The sequence below is a fragment of the Symphodus melops genome, assembly GCF_947650265.1.
Source record: "Symphodus melops genome assembly, chromosome: 16".
In the NCBI taxonomy this organism is placed as follows: domain Eukaryota; kingdom Metazoa; phylum Chordata; class Actinopteri; order Labriformes; family Labridae; genus Symphodus; species Symphodus melops.
The window spans coordinates 8,471,626-8,494,301 of record NC_136706.1 but is presented as its reverse complement, the minus strand read 5'-3'; the positions used below and the strand labels follow the sequence as shown (position 1 = coordinate 8,494,301).

The following is a 22,676-nucleotide window of genomic DNA, read 5'->3' as shown; positions in this document are numbered from 1 at the left end:
TATAGATCAGGTGGGTTCTCGGAAACAAGTCTCTACAGACCTATATGTATTTTTAGGACTATGTATATATGTATTTGTATATGTATTTCTTTAATAGAAGAAATGCTGCAGGTAGTTTACAACTTTGAAATTAGATGCTAAGAATAGAGGAAGAGTTTTACCCCATAGTAGAGTACAGACTTTGAGAAGGAAAATACAATCCCCTTTAAAATGTTCAGAATCAGAAAACTTCTATTCTTCTTTACGTATGTTTGGTATAATTCTCCAGTGAATTGTTAAAGTTTTCTGGTTCAAACATAAAACTTTAAACACAACTTTCTCAACATGCATGCTTGCTTATATGCTTGGACCAGTACGACCAGTATGAGTTTATAACTTAATCTGATACTACTTAAATTTATTCACATAAAACCAGACCAACAAAATGAATCAATCACATCTTATTGTTGGTTAGTTAGATTATTTAAGAGTACTTATTCAAACATGAATAATTGTGAATGTATGAATGTACTTTTCAGCTATAAATGTAACGAGATACATTGAAGGAATAAGCTTATGTAGGTTTTTGAGCTTAGGGGACATGAAGTTGATTCCTCTATTTGTGTACACTATTTCCACAAGTGTAAAATATTTAAGCTGTTCAATAAAACAAAAGTATTGAACAAGAAATTCCAAATGTTTTTTTTCCTTCATAAGTTGACAATAATGAGAAATTTTCATAATAATCAGTATCACCTCGGAAAAGATGGGGGGGAAAGAATTGCAACAACTTGTAAAAGACTTTATCATCCACACCAAATAATTTAATAAATAATTTGATAAAAAGTAGTCCTACATACAATATTAAAAGCTTGCACCAGACATTATTTTAGACAAAGTGATTTTAGAGTTTTGACAATATATCTAAAAAACAGTATCTAAAACGATATAAATGTGGATTTATATTTAAAGTTATATTATTAAGAGGAAAAAAAGGAAGAGGACAAACGAAGAAGATTTTTTTTTTTTTACGTCGTCACTTCCTACTCGGTCTTCACTGAGTCACGTGACGTCGTATTAGCTCGCTGACTCTGCTATGTTTGTCGTTTGTGCTAATGTTTTAGAAATGCTAACTTTTTCGCTCATGTCGGTTTATCGTGGTCCGGGAATGCCCCGCAGCTGTCCGGAGACTCGTTTTTATCGACGTTGGACTCGGAGTTTGACGGTAAAAACGCCCGCTGTTGGCCTTCAGGTCACGTGACCAGCATGCGGCTCGAGCGTTTGATAAAAAAAGATGGCGTGAGCGCGGCGGAGCGAAGAGGACAACAAACCTGAACTACAGAGCAGCGCCGACAGAGCCACACGGCGGCTCCTTACACTATCAAGTAAGTTAATTTCAGCATTCAGACTATTTGTTTGAACTCGCATCTCTCCTCAGCTTCACCAGCTCGTCGTTTTGTTGTAACACTCGGCGGTAAAGCTGAATTCTTATCTCGGTTTTTTTTTTAAAGCTCAGACTAGGATCCTGTTTGCAAATGTTAGCTACCGACCTACCGACGAGCAATGACAGTGCAGGAGAGCACCGTCAAAAACATCATGGCAATACGAGGGGTGAAGTTAGCATAGCCAGCTGGCTTGGTTAAGGTCTGTGAAACTAAATAAAGGTTATGTTTTTATAAACTCAATGTTAAAGCTATGTGCGTCATTAACAAAAAAACCAAGTTGGAGCTGCACAGACGTAACGAGCTAGCTAGTTAGTAGTTACGTTTCAATGCTAATGTCAAACTCTGCTGTGGGGAAGAAGTTTAAAGGAAACAGGTGGTCATCACGGCTTTATTTATGCCTTGGTTAACTACAGTGAGGGTTAACGGTTAATAACTTGACATTTATAAGAACATCGAGTCTCCGTGGCAACCGTGTGTCAACATGAACTGTTTTGAGTTTCTTTTCTGTAATTGTAGCTGCCTGCTGTTTGTCACTTTCAAAGTTATGTCTTTTTTAGGTAATTGTAAATGTATATTTGACGTTACTCTGATGTGTCACCCACGTTAATGTGAAACTGTTAAACGTTGGCTTTCGGTTATCGTGGTGGGTTCACGTGCTGCTCGGACAGTCGGAACTCACGTGTGTGTTGACGTTTTTCAAAGTCATAATGTGCACACCACTTAGACGCAATACAAAGTTGTTTGTAATTTTTTTTTACACAGAAGCATTATGTCACTAGGGTTATTACCTTAAGATATATATAACTAAAACTAAATAATTTATTTTTTCCAAGGTGGCCTAGAGAGTCATTGTTCCGGTTATTCGGAGACCGCATGAACGCAGGGTAAAGCTAGTTAGCACAGCCTGCTGCACTGTGTCACCCTGGTCACACCAGACTGGTTTAGCTGGTTTAAGAGCTCGAGTCAAGGGTTAGCATGACATGCTGGATGAGGAACTGCACCGGCTTTAAAACATATGATCCTATCATACATTTTAGTTGTTTTTGTGTAAATAACTCCTCTCTACTAGTGTTAGCTTGTTGTCGAGGGTGGCTACATTCAGTCACAGGAAGCTGGAAACGGCACCGACCAAAGTAGGACATTCCCAACACGTGTTGTTTTGGGTGACTTTGGAATAAGTCTGTAGCCTGACCTGACGTAGATATTGCTCTTACTCTATTCTTTTCTTTTAAAAGCCTTTATTTTCTTACATATTATTGTGTCATGTTCACTTTTTTTTGTTTTCACATTATATTAAAGTGTTACCTGTTTTTAAGTCGCTCAAGAGAAGAATCATCTTTAAAACTGGGGAATAAAAATTCCATACAACTTTATTCTTTGAAAACCGGGCTTTGCTTTTTACATTGCTCACTGTTTCTGAAACTACATACTTTTAACGTTAGGTACATGTGGGCTTTAAATTTATTTTTGACCATGCAGCTTTTTATGCTCGGATGATTTCCATGCACTGAAAGTAGATATTTTGTAGTTGGACTATGTTTTAACATGCGTAAATGAGGACAGGCATCATTACATCTTGAGCACACAAGTCTTTATTATATAATGAACTTGGACATCTTAACGTTTGAAGAATTTCCCTTGCAAATCTCTAACTTTTTGCTTATATTACAATGCTCTGCATGACTGGAGCTGATTGATTCTGCGGATTATCTTTTCTGTTTCACTAAATGTTTGATATCTACACATTTTTTTATAGTAGTTTTTCATATTGCATTTAGTTGTACATATTGTCGTCCTTCTTCATTAAATGTTGACATGAGGATATGCTTGTGTTTCAGATGGATCCTGGACAGGATTTACTTCTTGCCGCCCTCAGTGAGAGTGGCATTTGCCCAAATGATATGGGACTATTTGATGTGGATCAGGATGTTGCACAGACCTCTACGACCCAGCAAGTAAGATGATCTTTGTTTTCTTTTCTATCGGGCATTAGAGATTTATAAACATGTTCATTGCTTATTCTAAGTTTTCTGGTTTGTGGTTCTCTACTAGTCTATCTCCATCAATGCGCTGGATGTTGGCATGGGGACGGAGTCAGTGGAAGTTATTCGAGCTGAACCTCCAGCTCCAGTCCCGATTGTTACTATCAGGGTAAGATTAAAGAACATAAGATTGCTTTGTTAAAAATTTAAAATTCTTTATAAAGTTGCTGCTCATGTTTTATTAATGTATATTAAAACCACCCTCTCTCTTGTACCCTCCAGCACAAACCTCAGCCATCAACCACCACGTTTGTCTTAAATCAGCTGAATCAGTTGCCATCACTTGGGGGAGGTGTTACCAAACCTTCAGCCACAAACAACATTAAACACACCATAACTGTCACCAAGGTGGTTCATGTCACTAACTCAGCCCTGCGTGGCTCACCAAGCCCCTCCACCACTAGTATCCCACCTTCAGTGTGTACAGTTGTGCCTTCTAACAGAGATCAGGTGGGTTCTCGGAAACATTGAAGTTTATCACAGGAATGAGCAACACAGAATAAACAACACCAACAATGAATGTCATTTTAAAGCAGATACAGTTGAAAGACCTTCTACGGACGAGCGGTGTGAGGAACACGGGTTTAAAAGGCAACAGCCTGATGGAGCTCATGAAGCTAAAGCCCCCACCTGACATTGCTACACCTGTAGCCACAGCAACAGCCAATGGTAAGTTATTTCAATATTTTTCTCCCCATTAGGTTTTATACCTTGTAAAGATGATTAGATGTTTTGTCACCTTTCCCACATGAGTTCTTATGAGGGCTAAATACCAAAATAAAGCAATGTCAGCATAGTTTTAGATTGCAGATTGATGCCGACATTTGTCTTAACAATTGACTAACCACTGCAGCTCTTAAAGATACAGTAACATTTACTCAATCAAGAAGCTGAGATTCAATATTCCGCTCGGAGTTTTGTAAACATTTCAAAAGAACATTTGTCAGTTCTTGACAAACTGTCTGAACACTTTGTGTCTCTGTCTGTGTTTCAGCTGACGCAAACAATGGCTTCAAGAAGGAAGTTCTGGGAAAAGATGCTGCCAGGATCTGGATAAATGACAACATTAGAGTGCCGAACTTCACACATGCACTGGTAAGCATGGCAGATGTTGGTGTGTTTAAGTCAGTTTATTTATGTAGCACATTTAGGCACTATGTGTTAGTTTATATCAAACATGCTCTGTTTTCTGGATGGGCTTTAAAGCCGAAATGTATCATGAAGCTTGGGGTCTCTTTATATTTGTTTAATCTTTGTCTTCAGAAACCCCCCGGGATTAAAGAGGAGGAGGAGCCTGAGGAGGAAGAAGAGGAAGAGTTGGGTCATGCAGAGACTTATGCAGAGTACATGCCCATGAAATGTAAGACCGCTTTGTGTTTAAAATAAACGCAGCTCACCAGAGGTCTTACATTGATTTATGCCTTTTTGTGCTGACTGTCTCCTACACGTGACAGTTCATGACAGCGTTTCCACAAGCGCCATCAGTTGGCCACTCAGTCACTTACCCCTAACTAGGCTACAGACGGCTTCTTTTCTCCATTGTTGATGCTAATTGAATAGCTTTGACGAACAGATGGACTTTTTTGTGCATTTTCGGAAGCAGTCGCCTCTGCTTCACATCAATATCAGCATGAGGATAAATAGGCATTCCTCTCTGTCTGTGTCGACCTGCAGGCTGTGAGTGGGGAGAGGCGTGTGTGCTCAGCGAAGAGGAGCCTTCAGTGTTTGACAGAAAAGACCAAAATAATTAAAGACATGCGCTGTGTCTCTGTTTGTCTGAGGAGCATTGAGAGTGTTGATAATTTGTTGTTAGATTATTATTCAAAACCTGGTTTCACGTTTGGTTTCAGTGGGCTCCCTTCTTGTTCCCTGTGCCTCACTACGTTTACATGTTCATTGTACGGTTGGGAAACACTCCCTGACCAGAGGCCTAAATGTCCGGTGTAATAATTCACCTAAGTGTTTCAAAAAGACAAAAGAGCTATTTCGTCTCATTTGTCTTATCGTGTGACACTTTTTTTTAATACTATTCACTACATTGGGAAATTCAGCCCTGGCACTGTGTACTGATCACATCTGCTTTTAGTTCATTTGAAACATGTCTGCATTCATTGCAGCTTCATTTTGGATGTACAAAATAAAGCGTTTTTTTTTGTGTTTTTTTTTTAATTCAGTCTTAAAAAGGTCTTAGATTTGATTTCAAAAAGCATGCAAAGACCCTGATTGAGTGCAGAATTTAAAAAAACAGAAACAAATGAGGAGCAGTGCTGTGCGCAGGCCAAGTGAAAATGATTTATTGCTTGATCCACTGACCAGTCTGTTTGTTTCCTGCAGTAAAAGTTGGCCAGCGGCATCCAGATCCCGTGGTGGAAACCAGTTCCCTGTCCAGCGTCAGCCCCCCCGACGTGTGGTACAGACTGTCCATCTCAGAAGAAGTCATCGATCGAGGTTGCCTGTCTGCTCTGCAGCTGGAAGCCATCACATATGCAGCTCAGGTGAGCAGGGATCAAGTAACTGTGATGGTGTTTGTTCTGCTCCCTTTTTTTTCCCTGAACGTAGTTTTTAATTGTTTATGTATGGTGAGGTAAATATTTAAAAATAATGTGACTCACAAAACAAACTAATCTAAAACTGATGTGTTAGACTGTACTTTACTTAACTGTCATCCTCCTCCAGAAGATCTTTGTCTCGTTGATTCTTTCAGTGAGTGTCTTGAAAGGATTTAATTTCAAACAAAGGGGCTTTTGTCAATAGTTTTCTCTGTCCAGTGTTTGATGTTTTGGTCTCCATGTACCACAGCAACACGAAACATTCCTCCCTAACGGTGATCGAGCTGCCTACCTGATCGGTGACGGAGCAGGTGTGGGAAAAGGCCGAACCATTGCAGGGATTATCTATGAGAATTACCTTTTAGGCAGGAAGAGATCACTCTGGTAAATGCTCTTATCACATTATATTTAAAAACTTGAAGACTCCAAAAGAATGACTTCTTCTAACATGTATCTTCCTCTTTTTCTTCAGGTTTAGTGTCTCAAATGACCTGAAGTATGACGCTGAAAGGGATTTAAGGGACATAGGAGCCAAAAACATCCAAGTTCACTCACTCAACAAGGTGAGACGCTACGGCTCTGTAAAACCAGCGTTTCCTTTTACGTTTCATCAAAGTGTGCCTCACTTTTGTTCTCTTTTTTCCAGTTCAAATACGGCAAAATATCCTCCAAACACAATGGGAGTGTGAAGAAAGGTGTCATATTTGCCACCTACTCTTCACTGATCGGAGAGAGCCAATCAGGAGGAAAGTACAAGACCCGATTTCAGCAGCTTCTTCATTGGTGCGGGGAGGACTTTGACGGAGTTGTATCCTTTTCAGGCTGCTCATGAGTTATTAGAAGGTTCTTAGTAAGTTCTGACTGCTTTGTTCTATTATTCTCTCCACGGTCTTGGAAGCTAAATTAAACATGATGTGCAGATATCAGGCTTTAAATCATATTCCTCAGACTCCATTTGCTCCCCTGTAAAAAGGCTCTCCTCGGGGTCTGGCCTTAAATAATGAGATGAGGCTCAAAGCCATAAACACATTTGAAGATTATTTACATTTTGTATTTTTTTTTCATCATAAGTCTGCAGCTGTCGACTTTTTCAAAAAGGAAATCTTTTTCTGTTGGGTCACATCGAGAACAGTCCCAGACAACCTTAGTCTCTGCCTTACTTGCTGTGGTTGCCTTGTTGTACACACAGTGACGCCTTTCTCTTCGCCACGTGTTGCGTCACCGGCACTTCTCACAGTGATGTCGGATCTTTTGTGGCTCGTTGAACAGTGGTTGAAATGCAACTGGTTTAAATTGTCACCAGATCTGCGATTTTAGAAACCCTTTTTTTTCTCTTGTTATATAGCCCCTGTGATTTAAAAGTTCTGGCAAATGTGTGTTGAAACAACTTTATACATAACAGTGATTAAAGAAATGTGATTGGTTCCTTAACCAACTGTCTTTAGATCGTCTATGATGAGTGTCACAAAGCCAAAAATGTTTGTCCTGTTGGATCCTCCAAACCTACAAAAACTGGGCTCGCCGTGTTGGAACTGCAGAACAAACTCCCAAAAGCTCGAGTTGTTTATGCGAGTGCTACAGGTTAGTACACCCAATCCCCTGAAACGTCCTTTTTCAATACCTCGGCATGCCAAAGTTGGACGAGTGTGATCAACTTTGTGACTGTCTTCTCAAGGTGCCTCTGAACCACGAAACATGGCTTATATGAACCGTCTGGGTATCTGGGGACACAAAACGCCCTTCAGAGAATTTGCTAACTTTATCCAAGCTGTCGAGCGCAGGTACGTCTCTCTCTCTCCACCGGTTGTTTCCTCAAAAGAAAATCATTGATTGACTTAAAGGGCAATGACTTGTAAATGTCCTTTTACACGTTTGTTTTCTCCTCGATTTCAGGGGTGTGGGTGCCATGGAGATAGTGGCTATGGACATGAAACTGAGGGGGATGTACATTGCGAGGCAGTTGAGTTTCACAGGCGTAACCTTTAAGATCGAGGAGGTTCCCCTGAGTAATAAATACATCCACATGTACAACAAATCTGTGGCGCTGGTAAGCCAAAGGCACCAGGGTTTTTGACCCAGTTGGTGTTTTTTTTTCTTTTCTTTTTTCGTTTGTGCTTCGAGTAAATGAATGCATCTGTTCTCCTGTTTCTCCCAGTGGGTGGCTGCACGTGAAAAATTCCAGCAGGCTGCGAGCCTGATGGAGGCGGAGCAACGCATGAAGAAGTCCATGTGGGGCCAGTTCTGGTCCGCTCACCAGAGGTTCTTCAAGTACCTCTGCATCGCCTCCAAAGTCCGCAGGGTGGTCCAGCTGGCCAGAGAGGAGGTCCAAAACGGAAAGGTCGGACTACTTCTTAAACAAGATTTACTGAAGGGAAAAATAAGATGATTGCTAGATTACTTTAAAAAAAAAAAAAAAAAAAGACCTGAGCTTCTGCCTCCGACTGTTCTTTCAAGTGTCATCTTGTGTTTCCTGTGCAGTGTGTTGTGATTGGTCTCCAGTCCACTGGAGAAGCCAGAACCCTTGAGGCCTTGGAAGAAGGGGGAGGAGAGCTCAATGACTTTGTGTCAACTGCAAAGTAAGAACTAACTAAAGAGAACTTTCACTCAAACATTTGTATGTCCCTGTTATAAAATGTTTTTTTTTTTTTTTTTGTAGAGGTGTGCTGCAGTCCCTGATTGAGAAGCACTTTCCAGCTCCTGACAGACAGAAGCTTTATAGTCTGCTGGGCATCGACCTCCCAGCCAAGAAAACTCCCTCTCCCAGTGAGATTGCAGCACAACGAGAGCAGAAGGGCAAGAAGAGGAAAGGTTTGAAACATTCCAAGCCGATGATATATCACATACGATCTTACATAATCAGAATTGTATGCAGATGACTCACAAAGCGTGCATCTCTTTGATAATCTTTTCCAGGTTCAGAGGTCAAAAAGCAGCAGCAAAAGAAGAAGAAGCCTCGTAAGCACGGCGGGTTGTCAGGAACCAGCTCGGACGAGAGCCAGTCTGAGGAGTCGGACAGAGACTCAGGTAAAGACTGCGACAGTGACGACAGCTTCAAATCTGTCAGCTCCGGGGACGAAGACGACGACTTCAACCCGTTTCGAGACGAGTCAAACGACGACGAGGAAGATGGTAAGACTTGTGAGGGACGTAAAAGGGGAAAAAAGTAAACCTCGTCATTATAAGTTTCGAGTGCTCACAGAAAAGCGTCCTTTGTCTTAGATCCGTGGCTCATCAGAAAAGAACCAAAGAAAGCGAAAGAGAAGAAGAAGAAAAAGAGGAAGAGCATCGATCCAGACTCAATTCAAAGTGCCTTGTTAGCCTCGGGGCTGGGCTCCACCAGGCCGGCGTTTACCGCCCCGGTCAACCCCCCGAGCGCACCTGCAACAGGTAAGCACATTGCCACAGACCTAAAACACACCGATGACACCTCTTCTGTGTAAATTAAGACTTTTTTTTTTTTTTTGGGATGACTCCCTCGAGGAAATTTATTGCAGCATATACAATAAAATAAAAAGTAGCAGGTAACAAAAAAAAAAGTAACAATATAAAGAATAAGATAGAATAAATAATAGAACACTCTTCCATTATTGCACTGAATGTTTGGTTCTTGCTTGTTCCTAAGTCAAAGCAGAGAGTCAGGACAGCTGCATAACAAGTGAGGACGCAGTGGAACATGCAGGGCAGATGAAGAGAGAGCTGCTGGAAAAACTGGAGGAGCTGGCGGAGGATTTGCCTCCCAACACCCTGGACGAGCTCATCGACGAGCTGGGAGGACCAGAAAACGTCGCTGAAGTATTTGACCTTTTCTAAAAGCTGTCTGAAGTATTTTTCTCTTCCAAGTTTAACTATTAAAGTCAAGGTAATGGTTTGATTCACTTCCTTTAACTTTGCCTCAGATGACTGGCCGTAAAGGTCGCGTGGTCAGCAACGATGACGGCAGCATCACATACGAATCTCGCTCCGAGCTGGACGTCCCGGTGGAAATCCTCAACCTCACGGAGAAGCAGAGGTTCATGGATGGAGAGAAGGTAAACACAGTGAATTACAGGTTGTAAACTCAGGGTGAAAGCACCTTAAGTTTGAACAAACTCCTAATCCAGCCTGCGACCTTTCCACACTCGCAGTGTCGAAACGCTTCATTCAACAGGGGCGGTGACGTTTGTTTGTGTTTTGAACTAAAAACAAAAAGACAAGAATCACAGACTCTAAATAAAACGTTCACATGTGCCGAGTAATAATCATTCTTTGGTTTTCTCCAGAACATTGCCATCATCTCAGAAGCGGCCAGCTCAGGTATTTCCCTGCAGGCCGATCGTCGCGTGAAGAACCAACGACGGAGAGTCCACATGACACTCGAGCTGCCGTGGAGCGCAGACAGAGCCATACAGCAGTTTGGTTAGTTAATAACAACCCTCCGTTATTCAAACGTTCCCTACTCTATCAGTCAAAATGCTTTGGTCAGGTTAAAGATGTGACTTAAACCCTTTAAAACGTGTCTTTTTTTCTTTTTCTCTGTGTGTTGTGCCACAGGGCGAACTCACCGCTCAAACCAGGTCACAGCACCAGAGTATGTTTTCCTCATTTCTGAGCTCGCAGGAGAGCAGAGATTTGCATCCATCGTTGCCAAAAGATTAGAAAGCCTGGTATGGACTAATTCAATATACGTTCCCTTTTTTTTTTTTTTTTTTCTTCCTTGAAAATGGATTTAAAGATTGTTGTTTTTTTAAAAAGTGCCTGAATGATGATGTGATCTTTGTGACAGGGGGCTCTCACACACGGGGATAGAAGAGCGACAGAAACTCGAGATCTCAGCAGGTTTAATTTTGACAACAAGGTAAGCGGGCGGAGCTTTTGCCTCGAATGTTTTGATGCTGTCTGCACTCAAAGCCAACTCACTCATGTTCATCGTCCCACAGTACGGCAGAAGCGCTCTAGAAATTGTGATGAAGTCGATAGTAAGGCTCGACTCTCCGTTAGTGTCTCCCCCTGCTGACTTTAAAGGAGATTTCTTCAAAGGTATCACTTCTGCCTTCTCAGTGAATGTATCTCTATTCTGTCCATCTGCTCTGACTAATCAATGTGTTTTCCTCTGCAGAAATTCAGGGTGGATTAATAGGTGTGGGACTCATAAACATTGAGGACAGGTCTGGCACATTGTCTCTAGACAAAGGTGATTTAAAAACAATGACTTGACTTTTCTCGCTGTGAAATCTGAACAGCTATGGCTGTATTTTTATTTATTTAGAACATGTTGACACATCTAATGCATGTACTGTGTTGCTGCTCCAGACTACAACAACATCGGCAAGTTCTTGAACCGTATTTTGGGCATGGAGGTCCAGCAGCAGAATTCGTTGTTCCAGTACTTCTCCGACACATTGGGAGCCGTGATTCAAGAGGCCAAGAAGAACGGCCGATACGACATGGGCATTCTCGGTGAGATACTCGATCATCAACGTTTCTTTAAAGGGCAGACTTTGTATTTCTCTCGTGGGGGGATGAGTGAAGCTGCTGGTCAGTAGCTTTATAAGCTACAGGAAGTCCTTTACTGAGAAACCGTCCTAGTACAGAAGCAAGGCGATCCACTGCAGCAGACTGGGCCATTCGTACCATGTCATTTAGCCACGATGATAATGTAGGTGTACACTAGTTAGATATGTTTCAAAGCACTGCACTATTTGGCTGAAGCACATAAATCTTCAGATCTGCAGAGATCAAAAGAGGCAACAAATGCATCCAAGCTCATAAATGAGCAATGTTGACATGGCGTTTGCTGTGGAAACGCACAAAGCAAATCTCTTCTCTTGATGGAATAACAGGTGAAAGAGCATGTTCAGTAACTGGAGGACAGGAGAGGTACCTGGTGATGCAGATTTGTAAAATCTTAGCCTGTGTTCAAGAACCTGGAGAGCTTTGGGACGTGGTAAAAAGCAGTACATGAGGGCTTTTTTCAGGATTAAAGGATAGCAGCAGCTCGTATACCTCCTGCAGTCTGCATCGCTCACCATTCAGAGTCCCCTGGTGTACTGAGCGCTGCTGTTTTTTAAAGACCGTCTTGATTGTCACAAATTGCATCGGAAACCAGAAGAACTTAGTTTGAACTGAAAAAAAAATATTTTATTGCACGGTGACAACTCAGATTTGTACAAAATACACTGTCTGTCCGCTTTTGAGCTGCAATTAAAAAACTTTATTGCCCTTATTGTGTCGTCACTCCGGTCTTCTTCAAGCATGTTTTACTTAAAGTTATCTCAAATTAGGATGCAGTTATATCAAAATTCACAGCACAGCTTTCAGCCGACGAGGCAGAATCCAAGTAGGATCCAAGTCCATGTATATTATAGATCCAGCGCCCTTCAGGCGGAGGAAGACGTATGAGGTGTACAACATCAGAGCTAAACGGAGTGGCTAATACACAATATAGCAAAGGACCTCATACAACAACATGAACTGTCCCTTTAACAATAGAGAGGCAAACAAAAACTGGAGCAGAAGGAATGATATTTTTTGCACATTGAATTATTCAAAGCCCTTTCCACTAAAAAAAAACAAAAAACAAAAAACCCAGTCAGCTCTAGAAAGGACTGAAGGTTGTATTTAAATCTGACATGTATGTCTTCTGTTAGATCTGGGCTCTGGTGATGAGAAGGTGAGGAAGGTGGACTGCAGGAAATTCCTCACACCAGGCTACACCACGTCAGGACATGTGGAGCTCTACACTGTAAGTGTCTCTTTTATTTGTTTGGGACACTCAGAAGACGAAGACACACGGTTAGACTGTATTAACATCTCCTGGCTGTGGTCTGTTTCCACAGGTGAGTGTGGAGAGGGGGATGTCGTGGGAGGAGGCCACGCATGTTTGGGCAGACCAGAACGGAGCAGATGATGGCTTCTATGTCCAGGTATGGGAAAGTTTAAGATCTAACAGAATCCTATTTAAAGTTTATCAGAGATTTCGGGGAAGAAGGACCAGACTACGCTTTTTTTTTTTTTTTTCCCCTGCAAGATTTTGCAACTTTGATTGCATTTGATTAAATCTTATGTCTGTCAATTCTCAATGGAAAGTCATACATACATTTCTAGTAATCTTAAAGTCCTATTTTTTTCTGTGACTTGATATCTTTTGATTTGGTGTTTCTTTGCAAAGAATGGAATTCTGGACGTTTTTGACTTTGACTTGAATACAACAGTTGTTAGCAGACTTGTTAGCTGCTAAAAAACAAAAGACGACCTTGCACAACAGTCAGGCTCACTGTTACTGCCTGTGTTTGGTAAACAGATCTTCAAATGAACACTCGTCACAGTGCCCCAACTTCAGTGTGTTCTGTTTTGTTTTTTTCTTAGATGAGGAACAACAAGAAAACGGCCATTCTGGTTAAAGAGGTGAACACTAAGAAGAGGCTTTTCCTGGTCTACAGGCCGAACACGGGTAAACAGCTCAAGCTGGAGACCTACACTGACATCAAGAAGAAGTTTAAAAAGGTTACACACCGTCTTTGTTTTTAATTGAAATCCTTCGAAGGTAAACACTTGAGGATTTCTGTGGTGTGTTATGACCTTTTTTCTTCTTCCCCTGTTAGGTCTTGTCAGAGGACGCGAAGCAACACTGGACAGATCAGTACATGTCATCTGCAAAAATCTGCTCTCATGCGTACTGGTATGTGCACTTTAAATCTCTGCCAAAGGTTAAAGCAGATGGCTTTTTTGTTCAATGAATTTCATCATTGTGGGTGTATCACAGCCAAAGTGATCAAGCTTTTCCGCAGCTACCAAAAAAACATACATCAGTGAGCATCACTGTAACAAACTACAGTAACCATCTGAGAAAACCGTTTTAGCCTTCTAGATTGAAACTTTGTTTTAGTGACTTGTCTTTGAAGCTTCAGGAGGAACCAGTCAGAAAATAATCCTGAATGAGTTTTGGTTGATGGTAAAATAGAGAAAACAAAAAAAAACAATGCTTGAAACATAAGACTGACTGTAAACACAGGTGAAGAGTCTACGACGAGGATGTAGGTAAATCCTGTATATGTGAAGTAAACGGGTTTTTGTCCCCCTCTCCTCTGTACACAGGCGTGGGAACTGTAAGAAAGCATCAGTGGGTCTGCTGTGTGAGGTCGGTCTTCGGTGCAGGACGTTCTACGTCCTGTGCGGCTCCGTGCTCAGCGTGTGGAACGAGGTGGAGGGAGTGCTCACGCCGGTCAGTGGAACCAACGTGAAGGTGCAGATCGTCAGGCTCAGAACAGAAGATGGACAGAGGATAGTAGGTAAGTTGTAGGACGACCACTGTGAAGGTTTTTTTCCTGCCTGCCTGATGTTTTCATTTTGTGAAATGTTTATTGTGTCAGTATACAATAACCGTGGCTCTTAAGCCATCAGGCCGTACATCACTATTTATGATGACTTAAACAACTTGGTTTGAAGCTCGTCATGATTTAACCTCCGGATTTTCTGACCTAAAAACATGACCCGCTTTGATCGGCCAAATCTGGAGTAAATGAATATTTCTGTGAAACAAGCTGGCCTTATCCAATCAGCTTCACTTTCCAAACTATGTGCCGGTCTGTTAGTGAGGTCGGGTATAACTTTGTTTAATCTCTGTATTACTGTGATCTGCAGAGGTTTTCTAAAACGCACCCTGTCAAGCTTCCATGGCCTTTACTGTTTAATGGTCCTTACACCTGGCTTTGCTGTTATTAAATTAAAACGCCCCTCTTCCTCTGTCTGATTAGAATCCGAGTCCAGCTGATGGTTGTATCCACTTTAAGCTAATTAGAGAGATGTTGCCCAATTAGCATTGATTTGGGTTTGACAGTAGATTTTGTTGGAATGTTTCTGAAATCAGATTGTCAATTGTCTGAAGTTTTAAGTATCATATTTATGTTCAGTCCTTTTTTTTTTTTTTTTTCTTCCCCAGGACTGATCATTCCAGCGAACTGTGTGTCTCCGTTAATCCACAAGCTGTCCACGTCAGACCAGTCTCAGCAGCTGGCTGTGCAGGAGCTGCAGAAACGGCAGCAGCTCCACCCCCAAAGTCTCAGTCATACACCCAACACATAGTCCAAGGGGGACCAAACCCATCTCTGACCGCTTGTGAGTCCATGTCCCAGTCTGGAGGGATCTGACTCCCTAGTCTCCATCACTGCACTGCAGACGACAGGACCGCTCTCCCTTGTTCTGCACCCCCCATGTCTGTGAGGGTCTGAGATGTCCCACTGAGCTGTGGAGACTCTTGGTTGTAAAGCAGTAGTTTGTACAGAGAATAGATTTCAGGGTTTTTTTTGTTTTCGTTTGTTTTTTTTAATCTCTAGAGACAATTATTTCATCTCAAGAGATTTGACGGGTGATGTCTTGTCCTCTGACATTCAGAGTGAAAACTGTCGTATATTGATGGAGTTGAAACTCATAGGGCATGTGTGCCTTGGGCTGTTGAGTCATCCACTCCTCTGCTTTAAGCTGTTTGGTTTCAGACTAACTGGTATGGAGCGAAGACTTTTTTCTTTTTCCTTTTTTTGTTTTCTTGGTTAAGAAAGTCACAGAGCTACCTTGATTCACTCAAAAATGGGCATTTAATGCCTGTCAACATATTGAAAACCATTCAGCACAAACATAAAAGGTTCTCAGATTCAATCAATAATAGGCCATGGTTAGTTTAATTCAACGTGTATGAGTTTTGTTTTTTGTAGTCAGGTCTGTTTTAAAACAGAAGTCCATATATACAGAGGCCTGTAACGGGTATGTTCCCAGTTCCAATCACACGTCGACTTCACCACTTTAGGACATTTTTTATTCAGGTAAGACAAGAAAATTAAAACGGATATTACTAGGAAATAACAAAAGCCTGTTCCTGGTTATTACTTTTCTCAAAGATCAGAAGTGCCAAGTCTGACCAGCTGAGAACAGAAGGCAACTTCAGAGTTCATGCGTTGACCTGATTAATGTTTTCAAACAGACTTTATCCTTTACAGACTGATGCTCGACTAATAGTAAGGCACATTTAAGAAGCACTGACAAAGGAACGATTTTCTGATTTTTATTTTTAGTGCAATAAAATAATTTCCCCCTAAGATAATATTCAAAACCTAACAATGATCAGGAATGAATGTGGAGTAACTCCCTATGAAGCCTAACCAAGCAGTTATGAACTGCTGAAAAGTACAATCAAAGAGTAAAGACGTACTGCACTCCAAAAAGTAATTAGAACTGTGTCCTTATAACTTCTCCTTTGATATGTTGTGATGTTATATAATATTGATTCACTTATACAGTCTATTCAGAAGGAGTTGAGTTGAACATATCTGCTTTTAACTACTTTGTGTTGCAGGTTTAAAAACAAACAGCAGCTTCGGTCTCTACTTGGGCACAAGTTAAAAACATTTCCGGTGTGACCGGAGTGCTGACGTTCTGAACTGAGTGACAGTCAAAGGAGAGGGAAATCAATATGTTAGCAGTCACTGAAATGAAAAAAGTAAAGCAGCCAGAGAACTGTGAGAAATATATGACAAAATCTCTTTGGCTTTTGAGACGGCGTTAAGAGCGTTGCCCTCAGTTCAGATGTACATTTTTGTTGTTGATTTTTGTTTCCTTTTTTTAAAACAAGAACACTGCTCAGGGGTTCAACTAACACAAAGTCGCTCGTTGGAAAAAGAAAGAAAATCTTAAAAGGTGACTGACATGCATGACCATAACTCTTACTATCCTTTCTTTACCTCCTTACTCAGTGATGTTACTCTGTGGCTATGTGGTTAGCTGTGATGCAAACCCGTCTCTCTGATTCCTCTGCTGTCTTGAGCCCAGTTGTAATTAAAATGGATGATTGCTTCTGTTCAAACAAAAGTGTGCTTCTTCTGTTCTAAGTCCTTTCCTTTAAGTCTGCACTGGAAAGGACAGACCAAAATATAAGTGAGCTGTCCCCAAAACTAACATTTCATATTGGATGTGTGTTCAAATATATTGCTAACCTGTGGATTAGTTAAAGAAGTGTTTATTCTCCTCTGTTTGTTACAATAAAAAACAAAAACAGTGAAATAAGGAGGAAGTCTTTGTATCATATCATTTTGTACACTTTGTAAAGCTTACATTCTTCATGCAACACATCTAAACTTCACTGAAAAGGCCTGCTCTCTGATTGGATGTGTATCTTTTAGTTTGAATGTCCAGCATTTTACAACAACCGTTTTAATTTAGTCATGATATGGGTTTATTGTTTTCATTGCAGCAGATTGGCTCTCGACAGTTGAAACACTTGAAGGACTTTTTCTTTTTGTTTCCCTCATATTACTGCACGAGTTGCACTACTGACACTGAGTTGTACAAAAGTTCAACATGATCTGTAAATAAATGAGTGTAATGCTCAATAAAGCTTGTTATACTTCTTTGTGATTTTTCTCTGACTACCAACAAAGGGGCCATTACAAATACACAAGCTTACACTCAATTAAATCAAGACTCGATGTCTTACGAACTGAGAAAAACTTTGCTTGCGACTAATTCATTTGTTTCAAGTGTTACCCTGCTGTTGTCAGTGTATTTTTTTTTACTAAATTAGCTTTTAAAAAACAATGACTTCAAGTTCCAAATGTTTTTATAATAGAGAACTTCAAATGCCTTTATTGCATGTAGTTGAAAAGTGTTACTATCACATAAAACTGAATCCTCATGAGCAGATACAGCCTGTAGACGATGGGTTTTTTTGTTGGTATTTTTAAGATTAGGCTCTAGCTTTATCTTAAACAGTGTCACCTTTTTGTAGTCTAAATATCACCTGCGTCATCAGCATTGTACACAGCAGGCTTCTACTGTTGTCTGAAATGTACATTTAAGTCTTCAGTTGCCCTGTTAATAATTCAATTAAACTCTTCATGTGTAGATGTTTACACTATTCTAAATTAAATATGTTTGTACACTTTCCACATGTTATTCCCCCCTTTAGGGTTCCACCCCCCTTAAGGGTTCCACCCCCTGCCCCATAGGGCTCCCTGCAGGTCATGACACTGGGGGCCGGGATTGGGCCAAACCTGGTCTGTGTTGTCCAGCCATGTGGCCATCGTAGAGGGCCGTTTTAATGATGGGTCACATACTGACGCTTTAACCGACTCCTGTTCGTCACATGTGATATAAAAAAAGAAGCCTTCAAAACAAGCGAGGATCCTTTTGTCAAAATTGACTTTAATTCTTGTTTTTATTTTAAGCAAAAGCTCTGGAGATCTACAATGGAAGCTCCCACACAGAAAAACACAGGTATCAGCAAACTCTCCTCTTTGTCTTTGAGCTCAAACTTAAACAAAAGAATGGTTTGTACAAAAAATGATAAAAATGTAAAAAAAAAACAAAAACAAAAAAACCCAAATTGCACTAAAACTAGTATTGCATTCAAATTCATTTCTGCCATTAAGTTCCTGTAAGTTTAATATGTGGAGAGAAAAAAAGTGTAAACATCTTAAGTCCACTCACTTTAAAAAAAAATAAAGTGCATTAAGTGTTTCTGAACTCTACTTTAAAGTCTTCAATGTGATTAATGCTAACTTAATATGTCAAATAAGTGTAAAAATCCGCGTGAAAACCGTGAGTGAAATGCGTCACTAATCGGTTGAAATCACCTTTTTAACCAATATTCTCTTTTTTGATAACCCGCAATGGATAGTAGCATAGTGGGTGTCAATATAAAGTGACGGCCATATTTGCCGGTGCCGCTGTTGTAAACAAAAAGTGAGAGACAGACGCTTCACTGAATTTCGGGTCATTTTTATTTCTTTAATTTACAATGTCTTTGGGAATGTCTTATAAACCCAATGTCCATCAGCACATTCCGGGAACTTCAGGGAACCAGGGTAAGGAGAAAAACCGGGGTAAAATCAAAGTATGCGTCCGTTAAATCGAGTGTTAAATTCGGGGTCTCGGAGAATACCTGGAGAAAGACCGTGTCTGTAGTTTTTGTCCAGTTATATATATAGGGTCAGATCCTGGGAGCTAGGCTAATTCATATCCGCCATTATTACTAATGTAAAAGAGCGCCATCCGCGATATCAGGCGGTAGAGAACCACGGTTTAAATGTTAGACGAGGCGGCGGTGGTTCTTTAAATGTGGTTATCCGTCGTCCCGGGTCCTGGTCCCGCCGGGTGGGAGCCGCTACACGGTGACAAAAATGTATCACTTGTGTCTTCTTGAGCCAGCCTTGTTCCGTTTCCTCCATGATGCTCCTCGGTCGGAGCTGCTGATTGATCTGCCTCTGAGTTTTTTTATGACTCTTCGAGGACATCTGGCGGCCGAGGGTGAATACTGCAGGCGAACAAAGCGGCAGGGGAGCGGCGACAATGGAGGACCAGACCCCTGATACTGTTATAGCATATTTAGGGAGGGAATCTAGGGCAACCTGATATATTGTGAACAAAGACGGAGCCAGTATTTCGGCTTTACAGAAAGTAAATTACTGTTATTATAACGCGAAAATACGTCAGTTTTTAAAGCTTGTCAGTATTTGAAATAAAATAAAAATTTTTTGGAGGATTGTGATATTGAGTATTCATAGAACGTAAATTACTTTCATCATTCTTAACATCAAGTACTTTACACACAAGTGCCTGTGTGTAAAGTAGGTACAGGCAAAATGTAGCACAAAGTTGTTGACAAAACCCCCCGCCAAACCTTTGTTTCTTCAGGGTTAGGCAGTTTTGTTTTGCATCAAAATCTGCAGATAAAACATAGCATGATTTAAATATCAGTCTGTCTGTATACAGCGCCACATTATATGTAATATGTAAGTAAAAGTAACAAGAACTATGACTTCAATCACTGTAAAAGTACCCAACAACAAACATCATAGTAGTTAGAAGTGTGTGTGTGTGTGTGTGTGTGTGTGTGTGTGTGTGTGTATATATATATATATATATATATATATATATGCCAAATGAGTAGATAATACTGCAGATTTAGGCTTTTTAGCTTAAAGCATTATGTAAAGTACTAATGCCACCTTGTTTCTATTCAACAGTTGGAAACCTCCAATCCCCCTCAGCAGCTAACCTGGCCACAATGCAGTCCTACAGGCCTCTTCTGAGTGACTATGGACCTCCATCTCTGGGATTCTCACAGGTAACTGCACACTATTTAAATCGATGTAGCATGTCTCCAAACAGCAGAGGGACTTGTAACAGAGGTCACTGTTAACCACATCATAATGTTACTCTCAGGTCATCTCCTTTTCATTGTCTTTAATTTCTTTGCAAAGTTGTTGTTTTTTTCTGCTTTTATCCCCAACGAGAATTCAAGATGCTGCTTCAGTAATCATAAGTGAGAGCTGTGAAGGTATGTCAGGTGCAAAAAGAGGCTAATCTCACAAAACAGTGTGGGGGCAGATCCACGGAAAGAGTCGGGTCTATCTCTGAAGAGTACACTCTTAAAACGATTATATGGATGACATGCAGGGTGGCAAGTCACAAAGAAGATTTTTACACTCTTTCATCAGATTCAACAGTTATTACGTTGAAGGTTATTAATAGTCACATTTAGAAGCAAATGTTTCACAGAGCTTTGACGTGATGTCAGGGGGATAAATCCCTTAAGTAAAGTAGGCGTTTAGCTTCTTTGTGAATTTTGAACATACAATCACCACGCAGCAGTAGCTCAGTATGTAGGGACTTGGGTTAGGAACTGGAGAGTCGCCGGTTCAAGACCTGGCACGGACCAAGTCCGGAAATTGGTTTGGTAGTTGGAGAGGTGCCAGTCAACTTCCTCAGCACTGCCAAGGTGCCCTTGAGCAAACTCTGTCTGAAATCCAAAACTGCTCTGGCCTCACTCTGAGGCCTCTCTATTAATGCATGTCACTAGGATCCTGTTTGTGCATGAGTGTGTATTTCAGCCTATGTGTGTGTTCATGTTCATTAGAACATGTGTAATGATAATAATCATTTATAATTACACTCTGGGATTAATAATGTATAAATTATTTTTATAGCATGGCTGTGGTTTTTAATGTTTTATTTTCACATTATTTATTTGTGGTTTCCAACATAGCCTTTGATCAAGTATCATGTGCTGTTTTTTTTTTTCATTCACTCTTGTTTTTTTTCAACCACATTTATCTGTTTCCCAGCTATGTATTTTTTGTTGCTATTTGCCAAACATTGATAGACTCTGCTTTGCTTACAATCAATGACATTTTCTCATTAAATCCCCTGAAGTATGCTGCTAATCAAGTCTCATGCAAATAGGTAACATATGGTAACAATACTTTGATACCCATTCAATAGGAATACTGTACAACCCTCAGTTTTTCATTTCGCTTTCTTTGTTTCTCACTGTGAGTAAGAGGGCTTTTTCCAATACCAAAAATCTTTGGTGTGAATTGTGAATAGTGAATCTGTTTGCTTTGACTTCAGGGCTCCTCTGGCAGCCAAGTGCCTCAGAACAAATATGCAGAGCTGCTGGCTATCATCGAAGAGCTCGGAAAGGAGATCAGGCCCACGTACGCCGGAAGCAAGAGTGCCATGGAGAGACTGAAAAGAGGTAAACCATAAACTAGATGAATTATCTTTAAATAATTTTCTAGAATCGTGCAGTATGGTTGTGATTGTTTATCTGAATGTGTCTTTCTTCCAAGGAATAATCCATGCCAGAGGGCTGGTGCGTGAGTGCCTGGCTGAGACGGAGAGAAACGCGCGGTCCTAGCTAACAAACACACATTCCTCCATTCCTCCTCCCCGCAAGAAGAACCAACAGTGTGCGTCTCATGAAACAAAAAAAAAGAAACTTGCATGGCGTTTCCTTTTTAAAAAGAGGAAGTAAAATGAAGAAAGGATGGAAAAGACAGCTCCTAGAGTGAAAACAAAGTTACAATAACAACATTCATGACCCTTGAGGGATCATTTAAATCATGTGTTTTTACATCCCACTTTGGGGATCTTTAGTTTTGATTTCATATTTAAAATGTTGATTTGTGCATGCAAACGGGCCTGTGGGTTAATTGTAGACTGTGCATGGCTTGTACAGGGGTAGATGGAATAGACTTCTTCTTTTTGATAGTATTTGGTCGAATTTTTTGAGGGACAGAGATGTGCCAAATGCATCTGTTCATTTGTGTTGAGGTTGGTTTTGGTATTAAAAAAAGAGGAAAATGCTGTTACTTGCATCTTTGTATGTATTTATTACTCAGTGTAATAAATTGTATTTTCAATATAGTTGTCATTGTCTAATTCATTTCAGTTATTGCACTCTACAAAGAATTCTACATATTCCCAATCTTACTTGTTGGATTAACTTTTAATGATTACATTTTAATTAGGAAAGTAAGTCCTCTGGTCAAGACTGACATAAGCCGCTGAAATGTACTGGAGGTTGATCAAAAAAAGAGGATTTGGATTTTGCAGTCTCTTAAGCATCCTTGATGTAGGATATGATGTCTCCAGAATTTCCTCACTCTGGGATTAATAAAGTTTCTAAAATAGAAAAAAGAAAGAATTAAAGATCCAGAAACCGTATAGTCTCTAACAGAGTTTTACATAATTTTACAAAGACAACAAATAGAGAAAAGTCCCAGAAATACAAATAAATATCTTTTACAATGAGCTTAAATAGTCTGCCATTGTTGTTGGAAGACAATTGGTCTATTAATGAAGAAATTATTAATGTATTAGTTTGGTGTTTGCACTGTGATGGATCATCA

At 40.4% G+C, this 22,676-nt stretch overlaps 1 protein-coding gene across 6 annotated transcripts; it reads left to right on the top strand.

Moving 5' to 3' along the window:
• The first annotated feature begins 1,033 nt into the window (after positions 1 to 1,033).
• sbno1 (strawberry notch homolog 1) lies at positions 1,034 to 22,187 on the top strand. Of its 6 annotated transcripts, XM_079364066.1 has the most exons (35): positions 1,034 to 1,364; positions 3,263 to 3,379; positions 3,477 to 3,575; positions 3,689 to 3,916; positions 4,003 to 4,135; positions 4,461 to 4,561; positions 4,730 to 4,826; positions 5,801 to 5,961; positions 6,266 to 6,399; positions 6,488 to 6,578; positions 6,662 to 6,823; positions 7,461 to 7,596; positions 7,691 to 7,796; positions 7,909 to 8,062; positions 8,171 to 8,353; positions 8,494 to 8,591; positions 8,672 to 8,823; positions 8,929 to 9,144; positions 9,235 to 9,402; positions 9,638 to 9,807; positions 9,912 to 10,043; positions 10,275 to 10,410; positions 10,546 to 10,658; positions 10,778 to 10,849; positions 10,932 to 11,031; positions 11,111 to 11,185; positions 11,305 to 11,451; positions 12,642 to 12,736; positions 12,831 to 12,917; positions 13,360 to 13,497; positions 13,596 to 13,672; positions 14,089 to 14,282; positions 20,007 to 20,107; positions 21,394 to 21,520; positions 21,615 to 22,187. In XM_079364066.1, the coding sequence occupies exons 2-35, from the start codon at positions 3,263 to 3,265 to the stop codon at positions 21,680 to 21,682; spliced, it is 4,368 nt and encodes a 1,455-aa protein (XP_079220192.1). In that variant the 5' UTR covers positions 1,034 to 1,364; the 3' UTR covers positions 21,683 to 22,187. The 6 variants fall into 6 exon arrangements, with proteins under 6 accessions (XP_079220192.1, XP_079220188.1, XP_079220189.1 ...); XM_079364062.1 differs by lacking the exons at positions 20,007 to 20,107; positions 21,394 to 21,520; positions 21,615 to 22,187 and adding exons at positions 1,491 to 1,623; positions 14,933 to 17,390 and having other exon boundaries at positions 1,035 to 1,364; positions 4,000 to 4,135; XM_079364063.1 differs by lacking the exons at positions 20,007 to 20,107; positions 21,394 to 21,520; positions 21,615 to 22,187 and adding an exon at positions 14,933 to 17,390 and having other exon boundaries at positions 1,035 to 1,364.
• The last annotated feature ends 489 nt before the right edge of the window (positions 22,188 to 22,676 follow it).

Bases quoted from the DNA above. Each gene is read 5' to 3' on its own strand.
- sbno1 (XM_079364066.1), top strand. From the start codon at position 3,263: ATGGATCCTGGACAGGATTTACTTCTTGCCGCCCTCAGTGAGAGTGGC. The intron at 11,032-11,110 runs GTATCACTTCTG...TTTCCTCTGCAG, and splicing joins TAAAGGAGATTTCTTCAAAG to AAATTCAGGGTGGATTAATA. The intron at 14,283-20,006 runs GTAAGTTGTAGG...TCTATTCAACAG, and splicing joins AGATGGACAGAGGATAGTAG to TTGGAAACCTCCAATCCCCC.